Raw genomic sequence first — 25,870 nt, 5'->3', positions numbered from 1 at the left:
CCTGGTCAGAGAACTAGGATCCAGCAAGCCATGTGGCGTGGCCAAAAAAAAGATTCAATGAGAATAATAAACTTTCACTTCTGCCAAAGATGCAAACCTGAATCTAATCATAAAAAACATCAGATTAACTCACACTAAGGGACATCCTACAAAATAATTGGACTGTAATCTTCAAAATGTCAAGATAATGACAGTCAAAAGAGAGACAGTTCCACACCAAAGAAAAAGGAATATAAGAACTAAATGCAACACATGATTCTGCGATGGATCCTTCTGCTATAAAAAATACAACATGGTCAATAAATTTAAAGGGATCTGAGGAGTAGATGGTTATTATGCATCAAAGACAATTTTCTGACTTTGATAGTTGTATTGTGATTATATTTTTAGAAAATATACACTAGTGTACTTGGAATAATGAGCAACTTACTCTCAAATGGTTCCAGAAAAAAAAGTTTTAATGTATTTCCAAAGAGAAAAGGATAATAAACTTACAACTATATGTACGTTATTTCGACAACTGAGAAGAAAAGATTCCTTGTAAAGCACCACTTCACCAAAACTACAACTAGATTAAATTTAAAATTTTGAAAAGCCTGTATCTATTAAAGAAATCGAACTTGTGATCAGTACCTGCCCACAGAGAAAACTCCCGACTCAAATGGTTTTACTAATGAATTCTACCAAACATTTAAGGAAGAAGTAATGTCAATTAAACTAATTCTTTTAAAACATACAAAAGGAGGGAATAACTCTCAATACTTTTTGAGGCCAGCATAATCCTGAAACCAGAAAAGCACAAATATCAAAAAAATGAAAATTGTACAAGGCACAAAGGCCAGAAAGAAAACGGTAAATCCACAAATATAGACAAAAAATATTTAACAAAACACTGGCAAATTAAATCCAGGAATATATAAAAAGAATAATACAGCACAACCAAGTAGAATTTATCCCAAGAAGTCAACCTTGGTTAAATGTTTTCTTAAAAAAAATCAATGTATCCTGAAGAAGAAAAATGGAACTGAAGGAATCAGGCTCCCTGACTTCAGACTATATTACAAAGCTACAGTCATCAAAACAGTCTGGTACTGGCACGAAAACAGAAATATAGATCCATGGAGCAGGATAAAGCCCAGAAATAAACCCATGCACCTATGGTCAATTAATCTATGACAAAGGAGGCAAGAATATACAATGGAGGAAAGACAGTCTCTTCAATAAATGGTGCTGGGAAAACTGGACAGCTACATGTAAAAAAATGAAATTAGAACACTCTCTAACACCATACACAAAAATAAACTCCAAATGGATTAAAGACCTAAATGTAAGACTGGACACTATAAAACTCTTAGAGGAAAACACAGGCAGAACACTGTTTGACATAAATTGCAGCAATATCTTTTTTGGATCTACCTTCTAGAGTAATGAAAATAAAAACAAAAATAAACAAATGGGACCTAATTAAACTTTAAAACTTTTACATAGCAAAGGAAACCATAAACAAAATGAAAAGACAATCCACAGAATGGGAGAAAATATTTGCAAATGAAGTGACTTGACAAGGGATTAATCTCTAAAATATACAAACAGCTCATGAAGCTCAATATCAAAAAAAACAAACAACCCAATCAAAAAATGGGCAGAAGATCTAAACAGACATTTCTCCAAAAAAGACATACAGATGGCCAAAAAACACATGAAAAAATGCTCAACATCGCTAATTATTAGAGAAATGCAAATCAAAAATACAATGTCACCAGTCAGAATGGCCATCATCAAAAAGTCTACAAACAATAAATACTGGAGAGGGTGTGGAGAAAAGGGAACCCTCTTGCACTGTTGGTGGGAATGTAAATTGATACAACCACTATGGAGAACAGTATGGAGGTTCCTTGAAAAACTAAAAATAGAGCTACCACATGACCCAGCAATCCCACTCTTGGGCATATGTCCAGAGAAAACCATAATTTGAAAAGACACATGCACCCCAATGTTCATTGCAGCACTATTTACAATAGCCAGGACATGGAAGAAACCTAAATGTCCATCAAAAGAGGAATGGATAAGGAAGATGTGGTACATATATACAATGGAATATTACTCAACCATAAAAAAGAATGAAATAATGCCATTTGCAGTAACATGGATGGACCTAGAAATTATCATATTAAGTGAAGTCAGACAAATATTATATGATATCACTTATTTGTGAAATCTAAAAAAAATTAAACTTATTTATAAAACAAAGAGACTCACCGACTTCAAAAACAAACTTATCGTTATGAAAGGGGAAATGTGGGGGGGGGTATAAATCAGGTGTTTAGGAATAACATATACACACTACCATATATATATACATAGTGTGCATATATATATATATATATATATATATATACACACATATATATAAATAATCAACAGGACCCACTCTATAGCACAGGGAACTCTACTCAATATTCTGTAATAACCTAAATGGGAAAAAAGTCTGAAAAAGAATGGATATATGTATATGTATAACTTAATCACTTTGCTGTACACCTGAAACTAACACAACATTGTAAATCAACTATACTCCAATATAAAATAAAAATTAAAAAGCAAAACTGAGGTTTCCCTCAGGTTTCTTTCTGAGAAGAAATTCTGCCCAAAGATGTCTAATAATTCCTGCCCAAGAATTTCCAGCCTGCTAGCCTGCCCTACGAACTTTGGATTTGCCAGCCCCCACAATTACATAAGCCAATTCCTTTAAATAAATCTCTCTTCTATCTCCCCACACCCCTCCCCCAAATCAATGTATTTCACCACATCAAAAGAATAAGGAAGAAAAACCTTCTGGTCATTTTAACACAGAAAAAGCATTTAATAAGTCAACACCCATTCATTATCAAACTTTCAGCAAATTAGGAATAAAAAAAACCCAATTAAAGGCATCTATGAAAAACCCTCACCTAACTTAATGTACTTAATGACAAAATATTAAGGCTTTTCCCCTAAGCTTGCCAAAAAAGGCAAGGATGCCCACTCTCACTACTTCTGTTCAATACTGTACTTATGATCCCAGCCAGTGTGCATCAATCCAGAAAAAGAAATAACTGGTATAAAGATGAGAAAGGAAGAAATAAAGCTGCCTTATTCAAAGATTACATGATTTTTTACATAGAAAATCTCAAGAAATCTAAAAAAGAACTACTAGAACTAATAACTTTAATAAGGTAACAGGAGGTAAGATCTATATACAAAAATCAACCATATTTTTATATACTAGCAAAATACCAGAATATCAAAAGCACTCAAGGAAAAAAAAGAACAAAGTTATACCAGCTGACTTAAAGACTTACTGCAGAACTATATTAATCATGGCTGTTTGTAATGGCCAAAGGATACCCATTTAATTCAATGGAATAGAATAGAAAGTCCAGAAAAACATATTTTTAAGTCACTTGATTTTTCACATAAGACACTAAAGCAACCCAGTAGGGAATGGGAAGTATTTCCAACAAATGGTGATGAAACCACTTGCTATCCATACAGAAAAGAAAAAAATGAAAGTTAATCCCTAACTTACACTATATGCAAATATCAATTTAAGGTGGCTCTTAAATGTAAATATGAAAGCTAAAACTTATAAAGCTTCTAGAAGAAAACAGAAGGTTATCTTCTTGTCCTAGTGTCAGAGGTAGACAAAGGTTTCCTAGACAAAACACAGAAAGCAAAATCCACAAAAGAAAAGCATATATATCTTACAAAGGACCTACATACAGAATATATAAGAACTCACAGCTCACTAATAAAAAGGAACAACCCAATAGAAAAAAAACAGAAAATAAGAGTACCAAAAATACCAAAAAAGTGTTCAATATCAATAGACATGAGGGAAATGGGAATCAAAACTATACTGAGATAATACTACATACATCCAGAATGACTAAAATTAAAATGACAACACTAAACACTGGCGAGAACACGGATTAAGTGGTATTCTTATACTTTGCTGGTGGGAGTGTAAAACAGTACAACCACTTTGGAAAGCAAACCACTGTGATACAAAAAACATGGATAAATCTTAAAAACACTATGCTGAGTTGAAAAAAGCTGTACACAAAACGTACATATTGTATGAATTCCATTTATATGTAGTCCTAGATCAGGCAAAACTAACCTATGTTGAAATAATCAGAACAATAGTTGCCTTCTGGAAGGAGGTGGGACTGATTGGGAATGGACATAAGGTAATTCTCAAGGATGATGAAGATATTGTGTATCTTAATAGGGATGTAGGCATTTGTCAAATCTGACAAAATTATACACCTAAGATTTGATTTATGGATATGACTGTAGGTAAATTTTATCTCAAAACAAACACAAAATTCAATTAATGACTGCATGCTAAAGTGTTTAGGGAGCAAAGTTTACTGATGCTTGCAACTTCTTTTGAAATGCATTTAAAAGTTGACTGATGGATGTATAGGGAGATACATATAAATAAATATACATATATATATAAATATACACATAAAGATACATATACATATAAATAAAGCAACAGAGTGACTTTACTCTTCAGTTTGAATATTTTCATTAAAAAATGCTGGGAGTAGTGGAGAATAAGTAAGACCTTTATGTATTCACATGAAGAGATCTCCAAGATGTAGTGTTATATGTTTCATATTTATAAAGAGAACACAATAAATGCCCTTCTAAACAATGCCAATAAAACTGTATGACCCAGGTAGGTGTCTTCCACTGTGATGGCACTCAAATAACTTACACGGTTCAAAAAAATACAAAATGAAAATGATTTTAAAAAAAAAACAACAAAGCCCTGAACAATTACTTTTCCTTCTTGAGAAATGCTATTTTTGAATATTTTAGCATTGTGTATAAAATTTATTTAAGATTAAGAAAGAAGTTTTTCCAATTAACCTTTAGCACTACTTAGTACAACTCTGAAGATACTATAACTAGCTCAGATTAATTAATATTTTATTAACTTTCCATTTTCAGATTTTCTGTAATAGTAGCACAAATAAATCTATCTTACTTGAGATTGAGATCTCACCAATGAGAGATCAACTAAAAAAAAACATATAAAAATTTACATTAAAATTGATTTCCCTTAAAATCATTATGGTGAATAGAGTCATATTCTATGCTTTTGTAGGTTATAAAATAACTTTGGTGAAAAACGAGGAGGGAAAATCAAGAAGAGATTCAAGAAGATTAAGAACAAAACGTTTTTTACTTAAAAAAATAAGGTCAACATTCTTTGGTCATAGAGGAGATAATATAAAATTTAAAATCAAGACAGAATTTTTAATGATCAAAGGTGGCAAAAATCATAAAAGTTAAAAAAATGAAAAACAAACCTGATAGAATTAGGGAAACAGGGCACTTTGCATATCCAATAACATATAATACACTCCAAAAAAATTTAAGAATTTTAATGTAAGAATTTTAAACATATGATTTAAAAGACTTACCCTTTCTGCTTCAAAGGTAATTCAAGTTTAAATATGGTAGCATCATTAACAACTGCTTTATATGCCTACAAATAATATAAAATAAGATACGAACATTATTTTTAATACTTAAAATAGATAATTATAATTCTAAAAATACATAAAATACAAATTAGTTTTTATTTTTAATGATGTATCTGGCCAAGTCAATGATTTCAACATGCTCTTTCTCATGTTATGATTATCATTATTCTCAAGTGAGGTATTAATGCTGCCTGACAACCATAACATTTTCTCTTGTCCACACATTCTCCTAGAAAACATTTTCATACCACCTCCTTTCTCTTCAAACCTCCAGTATCTCCTCTCCCATGCATACTCTCAGCTGATGATGTGGCTTCCTAATTCACTGAGAAAACCAAAGTAATCAGAATTCCCTCCTTTTTCTCCTGTATCATCAATTTTTCCCCCCTCCATTATTTCTACAGCCTCAATATGCATACATATTATTCTTTAAATCTTAAAAACTCTCTCTTGGCTTTGTCCACCTTCAGCTACTGCCCCATATTTCTCTCTCTCTAAGCTAAACTCCTAGAAGAATTATCTAACTCACTGTTGCTAATTTCTCTACTACCATTCTTATCTGAAACTGTTCTAAACAGGCTTTCACACTACTACTCCAACTAATCATTCTTGTCAACCTCCATGTTGCTGAAGACAATGGTTAATCCCCATCTTATCTGACCTATCAGCAGCATTTTAAAACAGCAGATCCTGCCCTCCTCCTGGAAAGTGCTTTTTCCACTTGTTTTCTAGCACAGCACTCTCCTGGTCATTCCACTCATTCGCCTCTCTCCTCAGGAAAGATGGCTGGTTCCTTATCGTTATGATAACTAACTTTAAAATGCCCCAGACCAGTCCTTAGATCTCTTCTCTTTGCTATCTTCACTCTTACTTTGGAGATCATAGCCACTGTCAGTGCTTTAAAAACCATCTATATGCTGAAGCTCCCAGATTTATTTTTGCAGGCCCGTCCCCTCCCTTAAGCTCCAGATTTGATGTTGCCATATGGATGTTTAATAAGCATTTCAAAGTTAACTTGTCCAGAACTGAGTTCCTAATCTCTCTTCAACCATCTCCCCAAAACCTGCTTCTCACAAAGTCTTCATCTTCCCTCATCTCAGCAAGCATATACTTCTAATTGATTAGAACAAAAATCTGAGTGTCATCCTTGACTGATATCTTTCTATCACATTCCCCATCTGATTCCATTAGCAAGTCCTGTATAGCCTATTTTTACAATATAATCAAAATCCAACCACTTTTGACTACCTTCACCTACTATCAGAGCTTCCATCATTACTTAACTGAATTACTTAAATCGATTCTTAACCCATTTCCTTGCCTCCTCTCTGGCCCCCTTCAGTCTATTCTTTTTGCAGCAGGCAGGTGATCCTGATAAAAATGTAAGTCAGATCCTGTCATTTGGTTCAAGATATTTCTATGACTTTCTATCCTACTCAGAGTACAAATGAAACTCCTTACCATGGCTCAGTCTTACATGATCTGGCCTCCTGTTATCTCTGATTTCCTACTATTCTCCCCCTCACTCAATCCACTCTGGCCACAATGATCTCTTTCTTCTCTGGTTCTGGAACATGACAGGTATAATCCTGCCTTAGAGCCTTTGCATTTGCTCTCCCCTCAGGCTAGAGTATTATTCCCTCAGAGAGCCACATGACATATTCCTTAATCAACTTCAATCTTGATTTGAATGTCACCTCATATAAAGCCCTTTGCAGGCCACTCAATTTAATATTTCAAATGATCTCATTACCTCCATACTCCCTTAACCCATTTCCTACTTTATCTACCTAGGTACCTACCTATCTACCTTTCTTTCTACCCAAATATTTATCTAAAGGTAGACAGTAATTTTTAAAAAATGCTACTGGAGAAAGTTGATTGTGTTTTTAGAGTCTAGAAAATAATTTCACTTGGGAAGTAAGGAAAGGTAGTTGAAGAGGGGGAAAAACTAATGGTAATTCTAGTGATAGGTTTATGATGTTTAAAAAGATACGGGGCTTCCCTGGTGGTGCAGTGGTTAAGAATCCACCTGCCAATGCAGGGAACACGGGTTCGAGCCCTGCTCTGGGAAGATCGCACATGCCGCGGAGCAACTAAGCCCGTGCACCACAACTACTGAGCCTGTGCTCTATAGCCCGTGAGCCACAACTACTGAGCCCTCGCGCCACAACTACTGAGCCCTCGCGCCACAACTACTGAAGCCCACACGCCTAGAGCCCATGCTCCGCAACAAGAGAAGCCATCTCAAGGAGAAGCCGGTGCACCACAACGAAGAGTAGCCCCTGCTCACCGCAACTAGAGAAAGCCCACGTGCAGCAATGAAGACCCAACGCAGCCAAAATTAAATAAATAATATAATAAAATAAATAAATTTATTTTAAAATAATAAAAATAAAAAGATAATGACTCTAAGGATAATACTGTTTCATTATCATTATCCTAGACTATAATGATGGGAAAGAAGGTATGGAAAGCAAGAATAAATGTGATACAACTCTCACAAGAGCCCTATGAAAGGAAACAGGACAGAGAAATCAATTCTGCTTGGGATAGGATGTGGGGGGAGGCAGAGTATCAAGGAAATTCCAGGAGAAGTATACTTTGAGCTGAGTCTTAAAGGAAGGATAAATAAGAATTCAATAATCAATAATATTCAAAAACAGGAAGACATTCTTGAAAAATTAAGAAAGCAACTTTCTAGCTAAATTCTGGTTCACAAGCATACCCAGTGCTTACAAAAGCATATAAGAAACCAAATATAATATGGTTGCCCTCCACTGATGAAAAATCAGAGTTGCTAGGTTTTTTAGTTTGTAATTTAATAGCATCATGATGCAAGTTTCTTATTAAATTATGACAAGTGTTAACATACAGGAATATATACCTTGTCTCTTGCAGTAAGAAATCGTGGATCATCTTGAAAAGCTTCTTTGACAAGTCTACTAAATCTATTAAACAGTGTAAGTAACTGCTCAACATATTTCTCAGAGTCCTAAAAATAAAGTGTTGTATATTAAGTTGAGTTTAAAACAAAAATACAAAAAATGAGAAAATATAAACATAATTTTCATAACACACTATAGCTTTAAAATTTGGTAACTTTTCTGAAATATTTTTTTCTTATTAAGAAAGGTGTTCCAGCGTTACTGTTTTGCCATCAATTTAAAATACCCGATTTTAAATACCTTATCCTGCATTTACAAAATAACTTTGATATATGTCTATCATTGTCATTGAGGAGAACTTACAGTAGTAATAGTTTCAGCAGCTGCTACCATATCTGCCAGGCCTGCACTGATGATATGTTCCTCCAAGTCTTTCAACATTGGCTCTATCCCATTAGGAACTTTGTCCATTAATGAAAACATCAAATGTAATTCTGAAACGATAGAACACACCCATGTAATCATTTCATCCATCAGAACAGACTTTCTCTTTGATTTGTATCATGGATCTAGAATGCCTATGATAATAAGAGTGTGGGGAAATATTAGCTGGAAGTTGATAGCTTTAATAGTATTCTGTGGGTGCAATTAGTTTAGGACTTGTTATTGTTAAGTACTATAACTTCCTGATCTACCATATCAGTCTGACAAAAATTATTTTTAAAAGAAACTCTAATTAAAGTGATCACACACTGCAAAACCCAACTCCTCTTAAAAGGTGAGTCATTTGACCTTCAATGCAATGGAATATATTTATTCTAAGAAATACAAAAGTTTACACAGAAAATTAGTTACATTTCATAAAGTAGATGCAATGTTCAATACACAGTCACATCACTAAGGGGTAAAATACTGTCCTCAGATTGTTCAGAGTAACAAGGTAATATAAAACTGTATTCATAAAGAATTTTTCAGTTTGCAAAAAGCGCTTTCTCCTATTATCCCATTTAATTGACCTTCACAATAATCTTACCTCACAGAATGGTTACCACTAAATAAATCCTTCTGAAGTGAGTCCACCTTGGATCAGACATAACTCTACTTAGTTTGGCATACAGAACTTCAAATATTTCATTTATGCCAAATGAGAAACTTGCTTTTACTCCAAAATACTTCTGAAGAATGTAAGACTTAAGTGAACTGAAAAACGTACTTGAAAGACAACTAGAGATTAAATAGGACCTTGCAATTTTATGCAATGAAATCTAGAGAGTAATACATCAAAATGTTAAAAGTGGTTGTCTCTGAGTAGTAAGTATATGGGTAATTTTTACTGTATGCTTTTTGGTATTAATGTACTTGTTACCTCCCAAAACAGAACTTTATCATATTTAAGTAATAAAAAAATAACATTTAAGTAATAAAAAATACACTTCAGAAATCTTAAATTATAAGATATTTTGGGGGAGAGGGATGAAGATTACCAACATAGAGTGTTTTATTACTTTTTAAAAATATTTGCCACAAGGTTCCACACAAAAGTCAAAATACCTAGTTCTATCCTATACCATACGTTTACCATTTAAATTAGCCTTTAAAAGTAGCGTCCTACTTTTGGGAACAAATTGAAATTCGCATGTGAGCGCACACAAACATACTGATACCTAAGGGGGAGAAATGCTTAAAATATAAATTTATAAAGAAGATTTTCTTTACAGTGTTTCTAACTATGCTAAATATTTTTATCATTTTCTTTACGCAGTTTGCCATAACAAAAATACCTATGTATAAAAGAATGATCTAACAGCAATTTACTAAAAGTGATGTGCTTCAAAGATATCCTCTTAAAAGAGTATGAGAACTTTATGTGATGTTTTACCTACTTTCAGTTTCATTTCTCTTGATCATGCCTTGGCACTCTGCTAAGATAGTCTCTTTAAAGGATGTCACCAGGGCATTTACACAGCATTCCATGAGCTGAAATACATCAAAAATTGGTCAAGGCTATTATAAGCAACAATAAGGCACAGATCTATTCCACTCCATTTTGCTTCATAGTCCCACAAAACCACAATGTTCAACAACAACAAAAAACTAAGAATACTGAAAGTAGATTTTACTTACCTTTACTAGAGGATTGTTGAAGATGGATACTCTATTTTAGTTTACCAAAGCATACTTCCCCCTAAGGAAAAGGCTATAGAACTTAGGTTCTCTTTAGAAATTTTAATGAAAGTCCCCAACAAGGGGAGGAAAAAAACTTTTTAATCTACAAAACAAACTGAAAAACTAAACTTTAATGAACTCTCATCTGGAGAGAACCTGTGTTGGAATTAGATTCTAAAATGCTAGAAGTATGAACATCCATTCAACACATAGTAGGTTTCATTGCTGTGAGCACCAAAGAAGTGTTAGGATACAAAGAATAAGCTATAACCTCTGCTTTGGAGAAAATCACTGTCTTATTGAGGGTGGGGAGGGAAGCAAACTTTAATAAATACAACTCAGTTAAGTGGCAAAACACACACACACACAAACAGAAACAAACAAAGGAACTACTATTTTTTTCTGGGTAGTTAAAAAGGTCTCATCCACAAGATGAAATCTAAATTGGATATTGAAAAGTACAAATCTTAAAATGGATTGGGTATTCTAAGAAAAAAAAGCTGAATATGAAGAGAGTGGGAGAGAAAGGTAGACTGGAGCCAGATTATGAATGAAAATCTATGGTTTGGGATTTTACTCTATAGGTAGGGAAGGTTTTAAACAGAAGATAAATGTAACAAGCTTCTATTCCCCCACCAAGTCATTTTTAAAAGGTCAGTCTAATGTCAGCAAGGTAGGTGGTACTGAGTGGTGGTGGGGAGACTGGCAAACATGGCTGTTGAAAGATTGCAAGTAAGATGGTCAGGGTCTAATGTTCTAGCTGGCTCCACTCCATCACTGCTCCTTCGTGTCATATATTTACTCTTCTTGCAGGTATCAAAATGAACAGGTTGTGATTACTAACACAAGGTACACTAAGACTGATACCTCTCTTCTGAAAAACAGATCATCTGTCTGTATTAAGGAAGGGAATTGTGTGTGCCTTAAAAGTTCTTTGCTAAAAATTCCTCTTGGAATTGACATAATGTTGTTATATTACTGAAGTTAAATTTATGTAATGGAGATTCATTATATCACTGTTTCCACTTTTTAAAATGTTAAAAAAATTTCCATAATAAAAGGAATTTTTTCAGATTCCTCCCTCTATGAGAATTACACTAATGACTTTAAAGTCCATGTATGTCAATTTCTGTCCTAAGAAGAACAACATACATATGAAATGGTTGAGAAATTTCTGCCAAGGTGGGAAGCTCTGCCCCAATTACTGAGTAATCTCATTCTATACCAGCCCTGGAATATGCACAATGGAACACGCCCACCTTTGACAGAGAATAGGTAAATCTAACTATATACAACTAATGAAGAAGAAACAAAGTGCAATCAGATTAAGCTCTGTTTTCTAAAATAAGCTCTATTTTCTGTTTTCTAAAATAATCTCTGTTTTCTGTTTCACTGAAAATTTACACTTGAACATAATCTAGTTCAGGAGTAGTCCAAATTTTGCAGACTCCAAAAATCATGTGTCATGTGTTTCAAACTGTTGTGAAACAGCTTGTTTTTTTTTAAATATAGAACAGAAAAAAAAAAATCAGAGTGCATCACATATAAAAACAACGAATATTATTTCATAACATTGTTTCAGATATGAGCAAATAAACAAAGCATATACTAAGTCACAATAAAAAATGTATTTCTTATTGTGGGTTACAATGAGGATTTAAAGGAGAGACTAGGGAGGCTAGGTGTCCAGTGGTTAGGACTCGGGCTCTCACTGCCATGGGTCTCGGTTCAATCCCTGGTCAGAGAACCAAGATCCTGCAAGCCACGTGGTGCGACCAAAAAAATAACATAACATAACATAACATAAACGAGAGGCTAAATTGACAAGATAGCTGAAGTAAACTGAGCAGAATTTGGTAACTGCTTAGATGAAAGGAGTTAGGAATATAAAGGTTACTGAAACACTTTCTAGCTTGAAAGGTTAAACAAGTTATTATAATAACAAACATCTTTTAATGAGCACCTACTCTGTAAATGCTTTACATACATTATCTGATTAACCCATATGTCATTTAACTCATGAAAACCTTATGAAGCAGATATTTAACATATGAGGAAACAAGCTTACAGAGGCTAAGTAACTTACAAATGTTACACAATTAGTTCATAAGGTCTTGAGCTGTAATATGAGGCCAGGTATGTGACTCCAAGCCTACAACTTTTGATACTACATTAAGAGAGCAAGTATATATTTAGTAATGGCTATGTGCTCAGAAATGAGTTAAGTGTTGTAAGGAATAGAGAAGATAAAACATGGTTTATACACTCAATGCTCTTACAATCCAGTTTGGGATATGTAACTATAGTGTATCTAAAATGTGTGCATACTTCATACATAACAGAGGTATATGAAAAGTTCAATTTCACCAATAAAGCAAAGAGATGGAAATAAACACATTATTACTACACTATAAATAAACTTCACAAGGACAGAGACTGTGTTCCAGCCAGCTACATATTCATGGACTCAACACATTTGGTGCTTGATAAATAACACAACAAAGTAGCCTATAATTTGCTACTAAATCAAGTTGTAGAAACAATTGGTACAGTGGGAATTCAAATAACAGGAAATGGATGAAGGCTAGAGTATTTGGGGAGACTCGCAAGATGGGCTTTAAGAATTCTGAAGGATTTGAATAGGCAGAAAAGAAATGTAAAACATTACTTAAAGAGAATGAATCCAAGAAAAAAACGAATAGAATGAGGTATATGAATAAGAAAATATTTCTTATTGGGTAGAATGACTCTTACTGGACAGTATTAAGTTAGAAAAATAAGTTATGGCCAAATTATGAAGGGCCTTGAAAATCAGAGATAGGAAATCAAGATACTATGGTTTTTTGAATAAAGAAGTAAAATAATGAAAGAGTAGCCTCAACTCACAAAAGAAGAAATACAAATGGTCCATAATAAGAATAAAGTAGTAAAAAATCCAATGTTCTTAATGATAGGAACTAGCAGATGGATATTCCCTTGAATTAAACAATTAATGTCAATCCTAAAAAATAAAGATACCCAGCCTCATTAGCATTTTTTTTTTTTTTTGGGCTGCACCATGCAGCATGTGGGATCTTAGTTCCCCAACCAGCGATCGAACCCGCACCCCGTGCATTGGAAGCGCAGAGTCTTAACCACTGGACTGCCAGGGAAGTCCCCTAGTAATTTTTAAATGCACATTTAAAAATATTTTAAAATCTACGATACTGGGAAATTGGCAAAATTAATAGACTGAAAAAACCCAGATCAGCAAAGATAAACAGGTATATTGTTAATGGGAATCAGAATTACAACATTTCTGAAAATCAGTTTGGTCTTATATAGCAATCTGTAAAAGGTGCATACCCTTTGCTTCAGCAATCTCATTTCCAGGAAACTCCATTCTAATAGAATGCCACATGTAAGAAAGATGTATACATAAAGATTTTAAAAATATATCAGGATATAAGATATAAACATGTAAATACATTCCAGGAAGTACTATTTATTAAAAAAAACCATAATAATAACAAATAATAATGAAAATTCCCATCATTAGAGAAGTAGTTAGGTATATTATAGTACATATATATGATGAAATATATACAGGCAATAAAAGTAATGTTATAATATAGAAGTGTTTAGAGTAAAAATGTACATCATAACGTCTTTAAATGCTAGAGGAAAGGAAGAAAGAAAGAAAAGATGGAATTCCCTGGCAGTCCAGTGGTTAGGACTTGACATTTTCACTGCCAGGGCCCAGGTTCAATCCCTAATCAGGGAACTAAGATCCTGCAAGCTGCACAGCCCGGCCAAAAAAAAAAAATTTTTTTTTAATTAAAAAAAAATAAAGAAAAGAAGGAAAGGGAAGGGAAGGAAATGAAAGGAGAGGAGAGGAGGAAAGGGGAAAAAGGAAAGAAAAGAAAAAAAGGATCAACCAAGCAAGTATGACAAAATGATGATCATTGTTGCTGGTTAGGTTTGGAGGGTGGGGTTCATTATACTATTTTCTCTACTTCTGAAAATATTTGAAAAGTTTCATAACAAATATTTTTTTAAAAAATAAAGAGAAGGGCTTCCCTGTTGGCACAGTGGTTGAGAGTCCGCCTGCCGATGCAGGGGACACGGGTTCGTGCCCAGGTCTGGGAAGATCCCACATGCCGCGGAGTGGCTGGGCCCGTGAGCCATGGCCGCTGAGCCTGTGCGTCCGGAGCCTGTGCTCCACAACGGGAGAGGCCACAACAGTGAGAGGCCCGCGTACCGCAAAAAATAAATAAATAAATAAATAAAAATAAAGAGAAGAATCATGGTATAGATCCCTGTGTATTGAAAATCCTTTAGAAAACTATTTTATGTAGGCAAAAAGAAGAAAGGGAGGTTGCTTGATAGAGTTCTCTCCTTATCTCCAAAGAGTCTTAACAAGAGGGTCAGTTTCTTGAGGGCAGGGACCATTTTATTCCTCTTTTGTATTTTTCTCCCCATCATTTACCAAAGTTCTACATACAGAGTCAACCCTGAGTATATACTTGTTATTTGAAAAATACGTCTTGAATGGAAAGGATAGTGATAAACCATCTCTCTCACCTTGTATTCCCTTTCTGTCTCCTTTTGCTAGCTTCCGTGAAGAAAAAAACTTTTTGCCATATGTCATCAACTCCTGTATTTTGCCTTCTAAATCCATAGCAATCTCCCCAGAGGTCTGCAAGGTGAAACACTTTAACTATCAATGTGCTTGATGTTTTACCTTCCTTTATAGCAAAACTCTTCAAAGATGATGCCTGCCATAAAACACAGCAGGCACTCAGTATTTGTTGAATGAATGAATGCACAGCTCTGTGAAGATGAGAAAGGTGGGATACGTAGGCTAACTGATGTACTAGAGTCTTTTTCTAGTGATATTCAATTTGCACAATGCTACTTCACTGAAGTTTAATAAAAACAATAGGAACAGTTCTGATTTTTGTTAGTTATGTAATTCCCTATAAGTTATAATTTGCTTTTGCCTTAGCTATAAAATAGAGGAGTTGAATTAAAAATCATCCTAGATTACTCCACCTTAAGATTCTACTTTATCATTATCAGGTCTCTAACCATACAAGGATATGGTTATGTATTCAAGAATTCATTTATTCCATGTGTGGTAGGCTATTCTCAAAATTAACTTCTTTTTTTTTAAAGATTTTTTTAAACCTTTATAACCAGTGTTTCTTGCTTCACTTCTCAACTAGTTATACAAGTAACTCTCTACATAGACAATGGAGTCAGACTCACCCTGACTTTTTAAATACCACCCTTAATATACTTAAATACTGAAGGTTAACAAGTACTTTACTTACTTTAATGTTAACAACTTATGACTTGTGACCTTGTTGCTAATTCCATTTTTTATCAATATTTTGCACAGGTAGCAAAATAGTGTCTATCTGTCTGAGAATCAGTAAGCAACGTCTGTAAACCACAGCCCTAAACAGTAAAAACTACCATGCCAGGCACAGCACTTAATGTTTTGATATAGTAGTTCATTAAACACAAGTGGGTATTACCCCACTTTACAGTTAGGAAAACAAGGATTACAAAGGTTGAAGAAATTGACAAAGGGCACACAGCTGGTAAAATGACAATGGAATTCAAATCCTCATCTTCCAACATGTATGTCCCTAACCAGTGTAATACACTGCTTCCCTATCAGAGCTCTGGTCAATGAGAAGAAATGAAGACCTGCCATCACCATTTCACTCTCTATTCCATTATTCCACTGTATAAACAATCCATTTTATTCTAGTGTTACTTTGAAGATAGGAACCCGTTCTACCTTCTTATCCCCACTAGCACAAGGCCTGACATAGTTTAGGTGCACAATAAATGACTGCCTTCAGGTAAAACCAAGCTATACAGGACTATCACCTAAAATACTAATAGCCACAGAAAAAAATTTTTAAGTAATTTTTAAAAATATTTTTTCTCATTCTTTTCTTACTGTTACGTGTCACTTTTCTGTCAATGCCTCTTCAAACAGCACAGCTCTGAAGCCTCTTACCTGGTTTTACTAATATACGGTGCTCATTTGCTAGAGGCCCATCCAGTGATAATCAAGCTCATTAGAATTGTGTTGGGGCTAAGCTGGATCTGGGTGGGGCTAAGTTGTTCTCCTATAAGCAAAAGTTGAAGACTGGGCCTGTCAGACACCTAATGCAATGCCCTGCTCAGAACTCTTGGCCTAACTTACTGTTTAAGTTCTCCACTGAACTGCAAGTAGCTAAAGTTGCTAAAAGGGTTATCTTCTGGATGAGTCAAGTATTACTATATCATACCTACTACAAACACATTGACAACTCAAGCATGCTTGCACATGTGTACAAAGACACACACACAAAGCATTTGATCCAAGTTTGGGCACTCAACCCAAGCTAGGCCAATTACAGCTAGGCTAATTAACACCGGTGGAACAAGACTCCTCTCAGGTCACAAACTGGAGGGACAAACTGGCAGCATTCATGGTCCTGACTTCAATTTAACACAGGTTCATTGGTGACACAGATACCATGAGCAGTATCACTACAGATGATATAAATTTCCAACAGTGAAAAAAATTTAAGATTCCAAACAAAAAATATATTTTCATTGCTCAATTTACACAACAACATACCTAGAAAATGAAGTGTATTACTAATATCATGCAAAAATGCTCTGGTTTAAAAGTAAAATGAAATTAAATTCTAGACTCAGATATCTAAGTGTAAACAAGATTTTCATTTACATGAGTGGCTACGGGAGCACTGAATATTATTTTTGGGATATGGGCTAATTCTTATTTATGTGGGACAGTCTGAGCACTGTGAGACATGTAGCATTCCTGGACTCCATTCACTAAAAATCAATCATTGTGACAACCAAAAAAAAAAAAAAGCCTCCACAAATTTCAATAACACTCTCTGGAGGTAGATACTATCTTCATTGAAAATCTCTGGCCTAGAGATTTCAGTTCAAAATATCAATATATTAGCCTATCCAAACAGCATAACTCACTTTTCTTCGATTCATCTCTATTAGAATCTGCTGTACTGACAACAAGCAAATCCAAATGAAAGTTGAATTAGGATAAATCTATAAAAGGATCCTAAAAATATTGTTATTACATGCTAAACCAAACATTTAAACATTTTATGTATAAAAAACAGAAATATCTTGAGAGTAACTTTTATTGGCTATATAGTATATGTCAAAATCCCTTTGGGGTATAAATTTTTATCCATTAAAAATGGGACTTTGGGACTTCCCTGGAGGTCCAGTTGTTAAGACTCCACACTTCCATTGCAGGGGGCACAGGTTCAATCCCTGGTTGGGGAACTAGGATCCCACATGCTGCACAGTGTGGCCAAAAAAAAAGGCAGGGGGACTTTCTGTTCTATCCTAAAATGAAAGAATGCTATTATGTTAGGAACTCTGTTAATGTGATTTCCTGAATTAGTTCAACGGAGGAAAATGCCACATGATCATCTCCATTAATGCTTCCCAAATAATAAAGGCATTCTTCACAATATTCTTTATTTTTTTACATTTTATTTTGATTTTAGCCTTACATATAAGTTGTAAAAATAGCAGAGAGTACCTATACATCCATCACCCTATTTCCCATAATGGTAACTTTTTACATAACTACAGCACAACTATCAAAACCAGGAAAATAATATTAGTACAATATTAATTAACTACAGACCTTATTAGAAATTCACAAGTCTTTCCTATTCCAGGATGCTATCTACAAACCCAGATTACATTTTGTTGTTAGTTTTACTAGTCTCCTCCAATCTGTGACAATTTCTTGGTCCGTGTGTGTGTGCTATGATCTGGACACATTTAATTTTTATTGGCATATAGTTGCTTTACAATGTTCTGTTAGTTTCTACTATACAGCAAAATGAACCAGCTATACATATACATATACTCCCTCTTTTTTTTGGATTTCCTTCCCATTTAGGTCACCACAGTGCATTAAGTAGAGTTCCCTGTGCTATACAATATGTTCTCATTAGTTATTTATTTTATACACAGTATCAATAGGGTATATGTCAAACCCAATCTCCCAGTTCCTCCCATCCTCCTCTTTCCCTCTTGGTATCCATACATTCGTTCTCTACCTCTGTGCCTCTATTTCTGCTTTGCAAACAGATTTCATCTACACCATTTTTCTCGATTCCACATACGTACGTTAATATACGATATTTGTTTTTCTGACTTCACTCTGTATGACAGTCTCTAGGTCCATTCACATCTCTACAAATGACCCAATTTCATTCCTTTTTACAGCTGAGTAATATTCCATTGTATACACGTACCATATCTTCTTTACCCGTTCCTCTGTTGATGGACATTTAGGTTTGCTTCCATGTCCTGGCTATTGTAAATAGTGCTGCTGAGAACATAGCGGTGCATGTGTCTTTTTGAATTATGGTTTTCCCTGGGTATATACCCAGTAGCGGGATTGCTGGGTCATATGTTAGTTTTATTTTTAGTTTTTTAAGGAAACTCCATACTGTTTTCCATTTACATGGCTGTATCAATTTACATTCCTACCAACAGTGCATGAGGGGTCCCTTTTCTCCACACGCTCTCCAGCATTTGTTTGTAGATTTTTTGATGATGGCCATTCTGACCCGTATGAGGTGATACCTCATTGTAGCTTTGATTTGCATTTCTCTACTAATTCATGATGTTGAGCATCTTTCCACATGCCATCTGTATGTTTTTTGGAGAAATTTCTATTTAGGTCTTCCACCCATTTTTTGATTAGGTCGTTTTTTTCTATATTGAGCTTCATGAGCTGCTTGTATATTTTGGAGATTAATCCTTTGTAAGCTGCTTTGTTTGCAAATATTTTCTCCCATTCTGAGGGTTGTCTCTTTGTCTTGTTTATGGTTTCCTTTGTTGTGCAAAAGCTTCTAATTAGGTCCCATTTGTTTATTTTTGTTTTTGTTTCCATTACTCTAGGAGGTGGGTCAAAAAAGATCTCACTTCAATTTATGTCAGAGTGTTCTGCCTATGTTTTCCTTTAAGAGTTTGATAGTGTCTGGCTTTACATTTAGGTCTTTAATCAATTTTGAGTTTATTTTTGTGTGTGGTGTTAGGGAATGTTCTAATTTCATTCCTTTACATGTCCAGTTTTCCCAGCACCACTTATTGAAGAGGCTGTCTTTTCTCCATTGTATTATATATTTTTGCCTCCTTTGTCATAGATTAGGTGACCATAGGTACGTGGGTTTATATCTGGGCTTTATATCCTGCTCCATGGATCTATATTTCTGTTTTTGGGCCAGTAACATACTGTCTTGATCACTGTAGCTTTGTAGTATAGTCTGAGGTCAGGGAGCCTGATTCCTCCAGCTCCGTTTTTCTTTCTCAAGACTGCTTTGGCTATTCAGGGTCTTTTGTGTTTCCACACAAATTGTAAAATTTTTTGTTCTAGTTCTGTGAAAAATGCCATTGGTAATTTGATAGGGATTGCACTGAATCTGTAGATTGCTTTGGGTAGTATAGTCATTTTCACAATATTAATTCTTCCAATCCAAGAACTTGGTGTATCTCGCCATCTGTTTGTGTCATTTTGGTTTCTTTCATCAGTATCCTACAGTTTTCTGCATACAGGTCTTTTGCCTCCTTAGGTAGGATCTTGACACTTTTAAAGAATAGTAGCCAGTTATTTTGTACACTGCCCCAAAAATAGGGATTGTCTACAATTTTCTCATTAGAATAAGAGTACTAATTTTTGACAAGAATACAACAGAAATGATTTTGCACTCTTTTTAGTGTATCATATGAAGGGGTACATAATATCAATATGTCCTATTACTGGTTATGTTAACCTTGATCACTTGATTAAGATAAGTGTTTTTTGGGTTTCTCCATCGTAGTAACTATTTTTCCCTTACCAAATATCTTGAGGAAGATACTCTGAAACTGTCAATTCTACCTCAAACCTTTGGCCACTGATTTTAGTATCCATTAGTGGAGCTTGTCTGCAACAACTATTAGTGTGATCGTACCTAATAGTGATCGTCAATTTCCCTCCACATTTTTAGAGAATTCTTCTCTAAAACTCTGAACATTTTTCATGTATGATGGCCAGTATTAAGTATATAGCTGCATCTTTTTTCCAACGTTTTTCTACCAGATATTTATCATTTTTTGTTCCCCAATTTTTAAAAGTTCTTTATATAGTAGAACTTTATATAGTAGGGATATTGGGCTTTTGTCTGTGACATATATTTCAAATACTTTTTCCTAGGTTGTGAGCTGATTTTTAACTTTGCTGATTGTGCTTTTTGCAATTACATACTTTTTAATTTTTTAAATTATTTTAATTTATTTTTATTGAGGTATAATTGCCATATAACATTAGTTTAAGGTGTGCAACATAATAGATAATTGTATACACTGTGAATTAAGTCACCACAATTAAGTCCAGTTAACATACATACATAACTACATAGTTAAAAATTTTATTTTCTTATGAGAACTTTTAAGATTGCAAATTTTTTAGTGTATAGTCACATTTGTCAGTCTTTTCTTTTACTGACTCTGAACTCTGAGTCATAAAAAAAAACCCTCTCTCTACGCCAAAGTTAAAGAGGAATTCTTCTAGTACTTGTATGATTCCATTTTTAACACGTAGATCCCTGATCTATTTGGGGTTTATTTTTCTGAATGGTGTAAAATACAGATCTAAAGATCTTTTTCCAAGTATCTGCTGAGTCATCCCATCACCATTTTTTAAAAAGTCCATCTTTACCGCCACTGATTTGACATGCAACCTTTGTCATATATAATTCTGCACTTTCTATTCCATTCCACTAGTCCACTATCTATTCATGGGTCAATATCACACTATTTTTTTAAATTTATGTATTTTTATTGAAATCAATTCATAGTTGATTTAAAATATTGTACTACTTTCAGATAGGTGAACAGTTAGTTAGGTATACAGCATAGTGATTCAGTATTTTTGCAGACTATACTCCATTATAGTTATTATAAGGTAATAGATAAAATTTCCTGCACTATACAGTATATCCTTGCTGCTTTTTTTTTTTTTTTTTTTTTGCGGTACACGGGCCTCTCACAGTTGTGGCCTCTCCCGTTGCGGAGCACAGGCTCTGGACGTGCAGGCTCAGCGGCCATGGCTCACAGGCCCAGCCGCTCCACAGCACGTGGGATCTTCCCGGACCGGGGCACGAACCCACATCCCCTGCATCGGCAGGTGGACTCTCAACCACTGCGCCGCCAGGGAAGCCCGCTTATCTATTTTATATACAGTAGTTTGTATCTGTTAATCCCATACCCCTAATTTATCTCTCCCCTCTTCCCTTGCCCCTTTGGTAACCACAAGTTTGCTTTCTATATCTGTGACTCTGTTTCTGTTTTGCATATTTGTATCATTTAGATTCCACATGTGATGCCATACTGTGCATGTCTTTCTCTGTCTGATTTATTTCATTAAGCATAATGATCTCTAGGTCCATCCATGTTGCTGCAAATGGCAATATTTCATTCTTTTTTATGGCTAATATTCCATTGTGTGTGTGTTTGTGTGTGTGTGTACACATACACCCCACATCTTAATCCAATCATCTGTTGATGGGCACCTGGGTGGCTTCCATGTCTTGGCTATTACAAATAGCACTGCTATGAACACTGGGGTGCATGTAACCTTTCGAATTAAGAGTTTTCATCTTTTCCGGATACATAACCAGGAGTGGGATTGCTGGATAATATAGTAACTCTATTTGCAGTTTTTTAAGGAACCTCCATACTGTTCTCCATAGTGGCTGCACTAACTTGCATTCCCAACAACAGTGTACATGAGTACCCTTTTCTCCACATCCTCTCCAACAGTTGTTATTTGTGAACTTTTTGATGATAGCCATTCTGATAGGTGTGAGGTGGTACATCAGTGTAATTTTGATTTGCATTTCTCTAATAATTAGCAATGTTGAACACCTTTTCATATGCCTTTTAGCCATCTCTATGCCTTCTTTGGAGAAATATCTATTCAGGTCTTCTGCCCATTTTTGATTGGGTTGTTTCTTTTTCTGATATTGAGTTTTATGAACTGTTCCTACATTTTGGATATTAACAAATCCTTGTTAATCCCTGTCGGCTGCATCATTTGTAAATATTTTCTCCCAGATTGTTTTCATTTTCTTGATAGTTTCCTTTGCTGTGCAAAAGCTTTTAAGTTTAATTAGGCCCCATTTGTTTATTTTTGCTTCCATTTCTTCTGCCTTGGGAGACTCATCCAAGAAAATACTGTTACGATTTATGACAAAGTGTCCTGAATATATTCTCTTCTAGGAGTTTTATGGTTTCAGGTCTTACATTTATGTTTTTAAATTACTTTGAACTTATTTTTGTATACGTGTGAGGGAATGTTCTAATCTCATTGTTTTACACATAGCTATATAGTTTCCCCAGACACCACTTGTTGAAGACAGTGTCGGATTGCTTTGGCAATTCGGGGTCTTTTGTGGTTCCATGTAAATTTTAGGATTATTTGTACTAGTTCTGTGAAAAATGTCACGGGTATTTTGAATAGGGATTGCAGTAAATCTGTAGATTGCTTTGGGTAGTATGGCCATTTTCAAAATATTAATTCTTCCAATCCAAGCAAGCATGGGATATCATTCCACTTCTTCGAATCATCTTCAATTTCCTTCATCAATGGTTTATAGTTCTCAGAGTATATGCCTTTAATCTCCTTGGTTAAGTTTATTCCTAGGTATTTACATTTTTTGATGTAATTTTAAATGAGATTGGTTTTTAAATTCTCTGATATTTCATTATTAGTGTATAGAAATTCAACAGAAATAGAAATACATTAATCTTGTATTCTGCAACCTTGCTGAATTCATTTCTTAGTTCTAACAGTTCTGGGGCGGAGACATTATGGTTCTCTATACAGAGTATCATGTCATCTGCAAACAGGGACAACTTTACCTCTTCCCTTTAAATTTGGATACTTTTTCTTTTTCTTGTCTTACTGCTGTGGCTAGGACTTCCAACTAGGTTAAATAGAAGCAGTTAGAATGGGCATCCTTATGTTGTTCCTGAATTTAGTGGGTAACCTTGCAGCTTTTCACCATGGAGTACTATGCTGAGGGTTTGCTGTAAATGGCCTTTGTTATGTTCCCTCTATACCCACTTTGATAAGAGTTTTTACTATGAACAGATGTTGAATTTTTTCAAATGTTTTTTCTGCATCTACTGAGATGATACTGTGATTTTTATCTTTCCTTTCTTTAATGTGGTGTATCACACTGATTTGCATATGCCGAACCATCCTTGTGACACGGAAATGAATCCAATTTGATCATGGTGTATGATCCTTTTTACATATCGTTGTATTCGATTTGCTAATATTTTGTTGAGGATTTCTGCATTTGTATTCATGAAAGATATTGGCCTCTAATTTTCTATTCTTGTAGTGTCTTTGTTTGCTATTGGTATTAGGCCTCATAGAATCAATCTGAGAGTGTTCCCTCCTCTTCAATTGATTTATTTTTTTATCTCTGTGGTATCAGTTGTTCTTTCTCCTCTTTCACTTCTTATTTTGTTTATTCGGATCCTATCGGTTTCTTCTTTGTGAGCCTGGATGAAGATTTATCAATTTTGTTTATCTTTTCAAAAAAACAGCTCTTTGTTTTAATAATCTTTTCTTTTGGTTTTTTTAATCTTTATTTTTTTTCTCTATGATCTTTACTATTTCTTTCCTTCTCTTGACGTTAGGCTTTGTTTGCTCTTCTTTTTCTATTTCTTTTAGGTGTTAGGTTACGTTCTTTGAGATTTTTCTTGTTTCTTGAGAAAGGCCTGAAGTTGCTATGAATGTCCCTCTTAGAACTGCTTTGCTGCATCAGATAGATTTTGGAAAGCAGTGTTTCCATTTTCATTTGTCCAGATGTATTTTCTGATTTCCTCTTTGAGTTTCATCATTGACTCACTGGATTTTTAGCAGCATGTTGTTTAGTCTCCACATGTTTGTTATTTTCCCACTTTTCTTTCTATGGTTGATTTCTAGTTTCACACTGTTGTGATTAGAAAAAACTCTTGATATAATTTCTATCCTCTTAAATTTGTTAAGTCTTGTTTTGTGACCTAGTATGTGACCTATCCTGGAAAGTGTTCCATGTGCACTTGAAAAGAATGTTTATTCTGCCCTTTTTTTTTTGATGGAATGTCCTGTTGACAACAATTAAATCCAACTCATCTATTCTGTCATTCAGGATCTTTGCTGCCTTATTGTTTGGATGACATGTCCACTGATGTCAGTGGGGTCTTACTATTACTGTATTAACTGTCAATTTCTCCCTTTATATCTGTTAGTATTTACTTTATACTTAGGTGTTCCTGGATTGGGTGCACATATGTTAACAAGTATAATATCCTCTTCTTGTATCAATTCCTTTGTCATTATATACTGCCCTTCTTTGTGATTCATCACGACCTTTGTTTTAATTTTTTCTGAAATGAGTATTGCTACCCCTGCTTTCTTATCGTTTCTGTTTGCATGAAATAACTTATCCCATACCTACTTTCAGTGTGTGTGCCCTTCATCCTAAAGGGAGTCTCTTATAGCCAGCATACTGAAGGGTCTTGTTTTGTAATCCAATTAGCCTATGTTTTTTTTTTTTTTTAAATTTATTTATGGCTGCGTTGGGTCTTAGTTGCTGCACACAGGCTTTCTCTAGTTGCAGTGAGCAGGGGCTACTCTTCGTTGCAGTGTGCAGGCTTCTCATTGCAGTGGCTTCTCTTGTTGCAGAGCATGGGCTCTAGGCATACAGGTTTCAGTAGTTGTGGCAGGTGGGCTCAATTGTTGTGGCTCACAGGCTCAGTAGTTGTGGCACATGGGCTTAGTTGCTCCATAGCATGTGGGATCCTACTGGACCAGAGCTCAAACCCTTGTCCCCTGCACCAGCAGGCTGATTATTAACCACTACGCCACCAGGGAAATCCCATCCCTCCCTATGTCTTTTGATCAGTGCATTTAGTCCACTGACATATAAAGTAATTATTGGTATGTGTTTACTTAGGCCCTTTTATTACCTGTTTTCCAGTTGTTTTTGTAGTTCTTCTCTGTTCATTTCATCTTCTTTTTGTTTCTTCTATTGTTATACCACACCACTTAATTACAGAGAATTTATATAGTATGTTTTATGTCTGGTAGGGCTAGTTCTCTTCAAAGTTTTTATTTTCCAGTGTTTTCCTGGCCATTCTTACATGTTTATTTTTCCACATGAACTT

General features: G+C 34.7%; 1 protein-coding gene across 5 annotated transcripts in view; it reads right to left on the bottom strand.

Moving 5' to 3' along the window:
- CUL5 (cullin 5) overlaps nt 1-25,870 on the bottom strand; it is a 96,844-nt gene that overhangs the window by 20,750 nt on the left and 50,224 nt on the right. For 4 of the 5 annotated variants that reach the window (XM_089915510.1, XM_022561611.3, XM_089915512.1 and 1 more), the window contains 6 exons: nt 15,164-15,278; nt 13,946-13,983; nt 10,318-10,411; nt 8,798-8,928; nt 8,434-8,541; nt 5,484-5,548 (listed from right to left, as the gene is read on the bottom strand). In XM_089915510.1, the coding sequence (XP_089771636.1) occupies nt 5,484-5,548; nt 8,434-8,541; nt 8,798-8,928; nt 10,318-10,411; nt 13,946-13,983; nt 15,164-15,278 (551 nt within the window). The remainder of the gene's footprint in view (nt 1-5,483; nt 5,549-8,433; nt 8,542-8,797; nt 8,929-10,317; nt 10,412-13,945; nt 13,984-15,163; nt 15,279-25,870) is intronic. The other variant, XM_022561613.3, reaches the window with a different exon arrangement.

This window comes from Delphinapterus leucas, chromosome 7 (assembly GCF_059928025.1).
Source record: "Delphinapterus leucas isolate spDelLeu-1000000601 "Yukka" chromosome 7, BTC_Dleu_Yukka2, whole genome shotgun sequence".
NCBI classification, from domain to species: Eukaryota; Metazoa; Chordata; class Mammalia; order Artiodactyla; family Monodontidae; genus Delphinapterus; species Delphinapterus leucas.
Note: the sequence above shows the minus strand (reverse complement) of the source record. Positions and strands in the feature narration are given on the sequence as shown.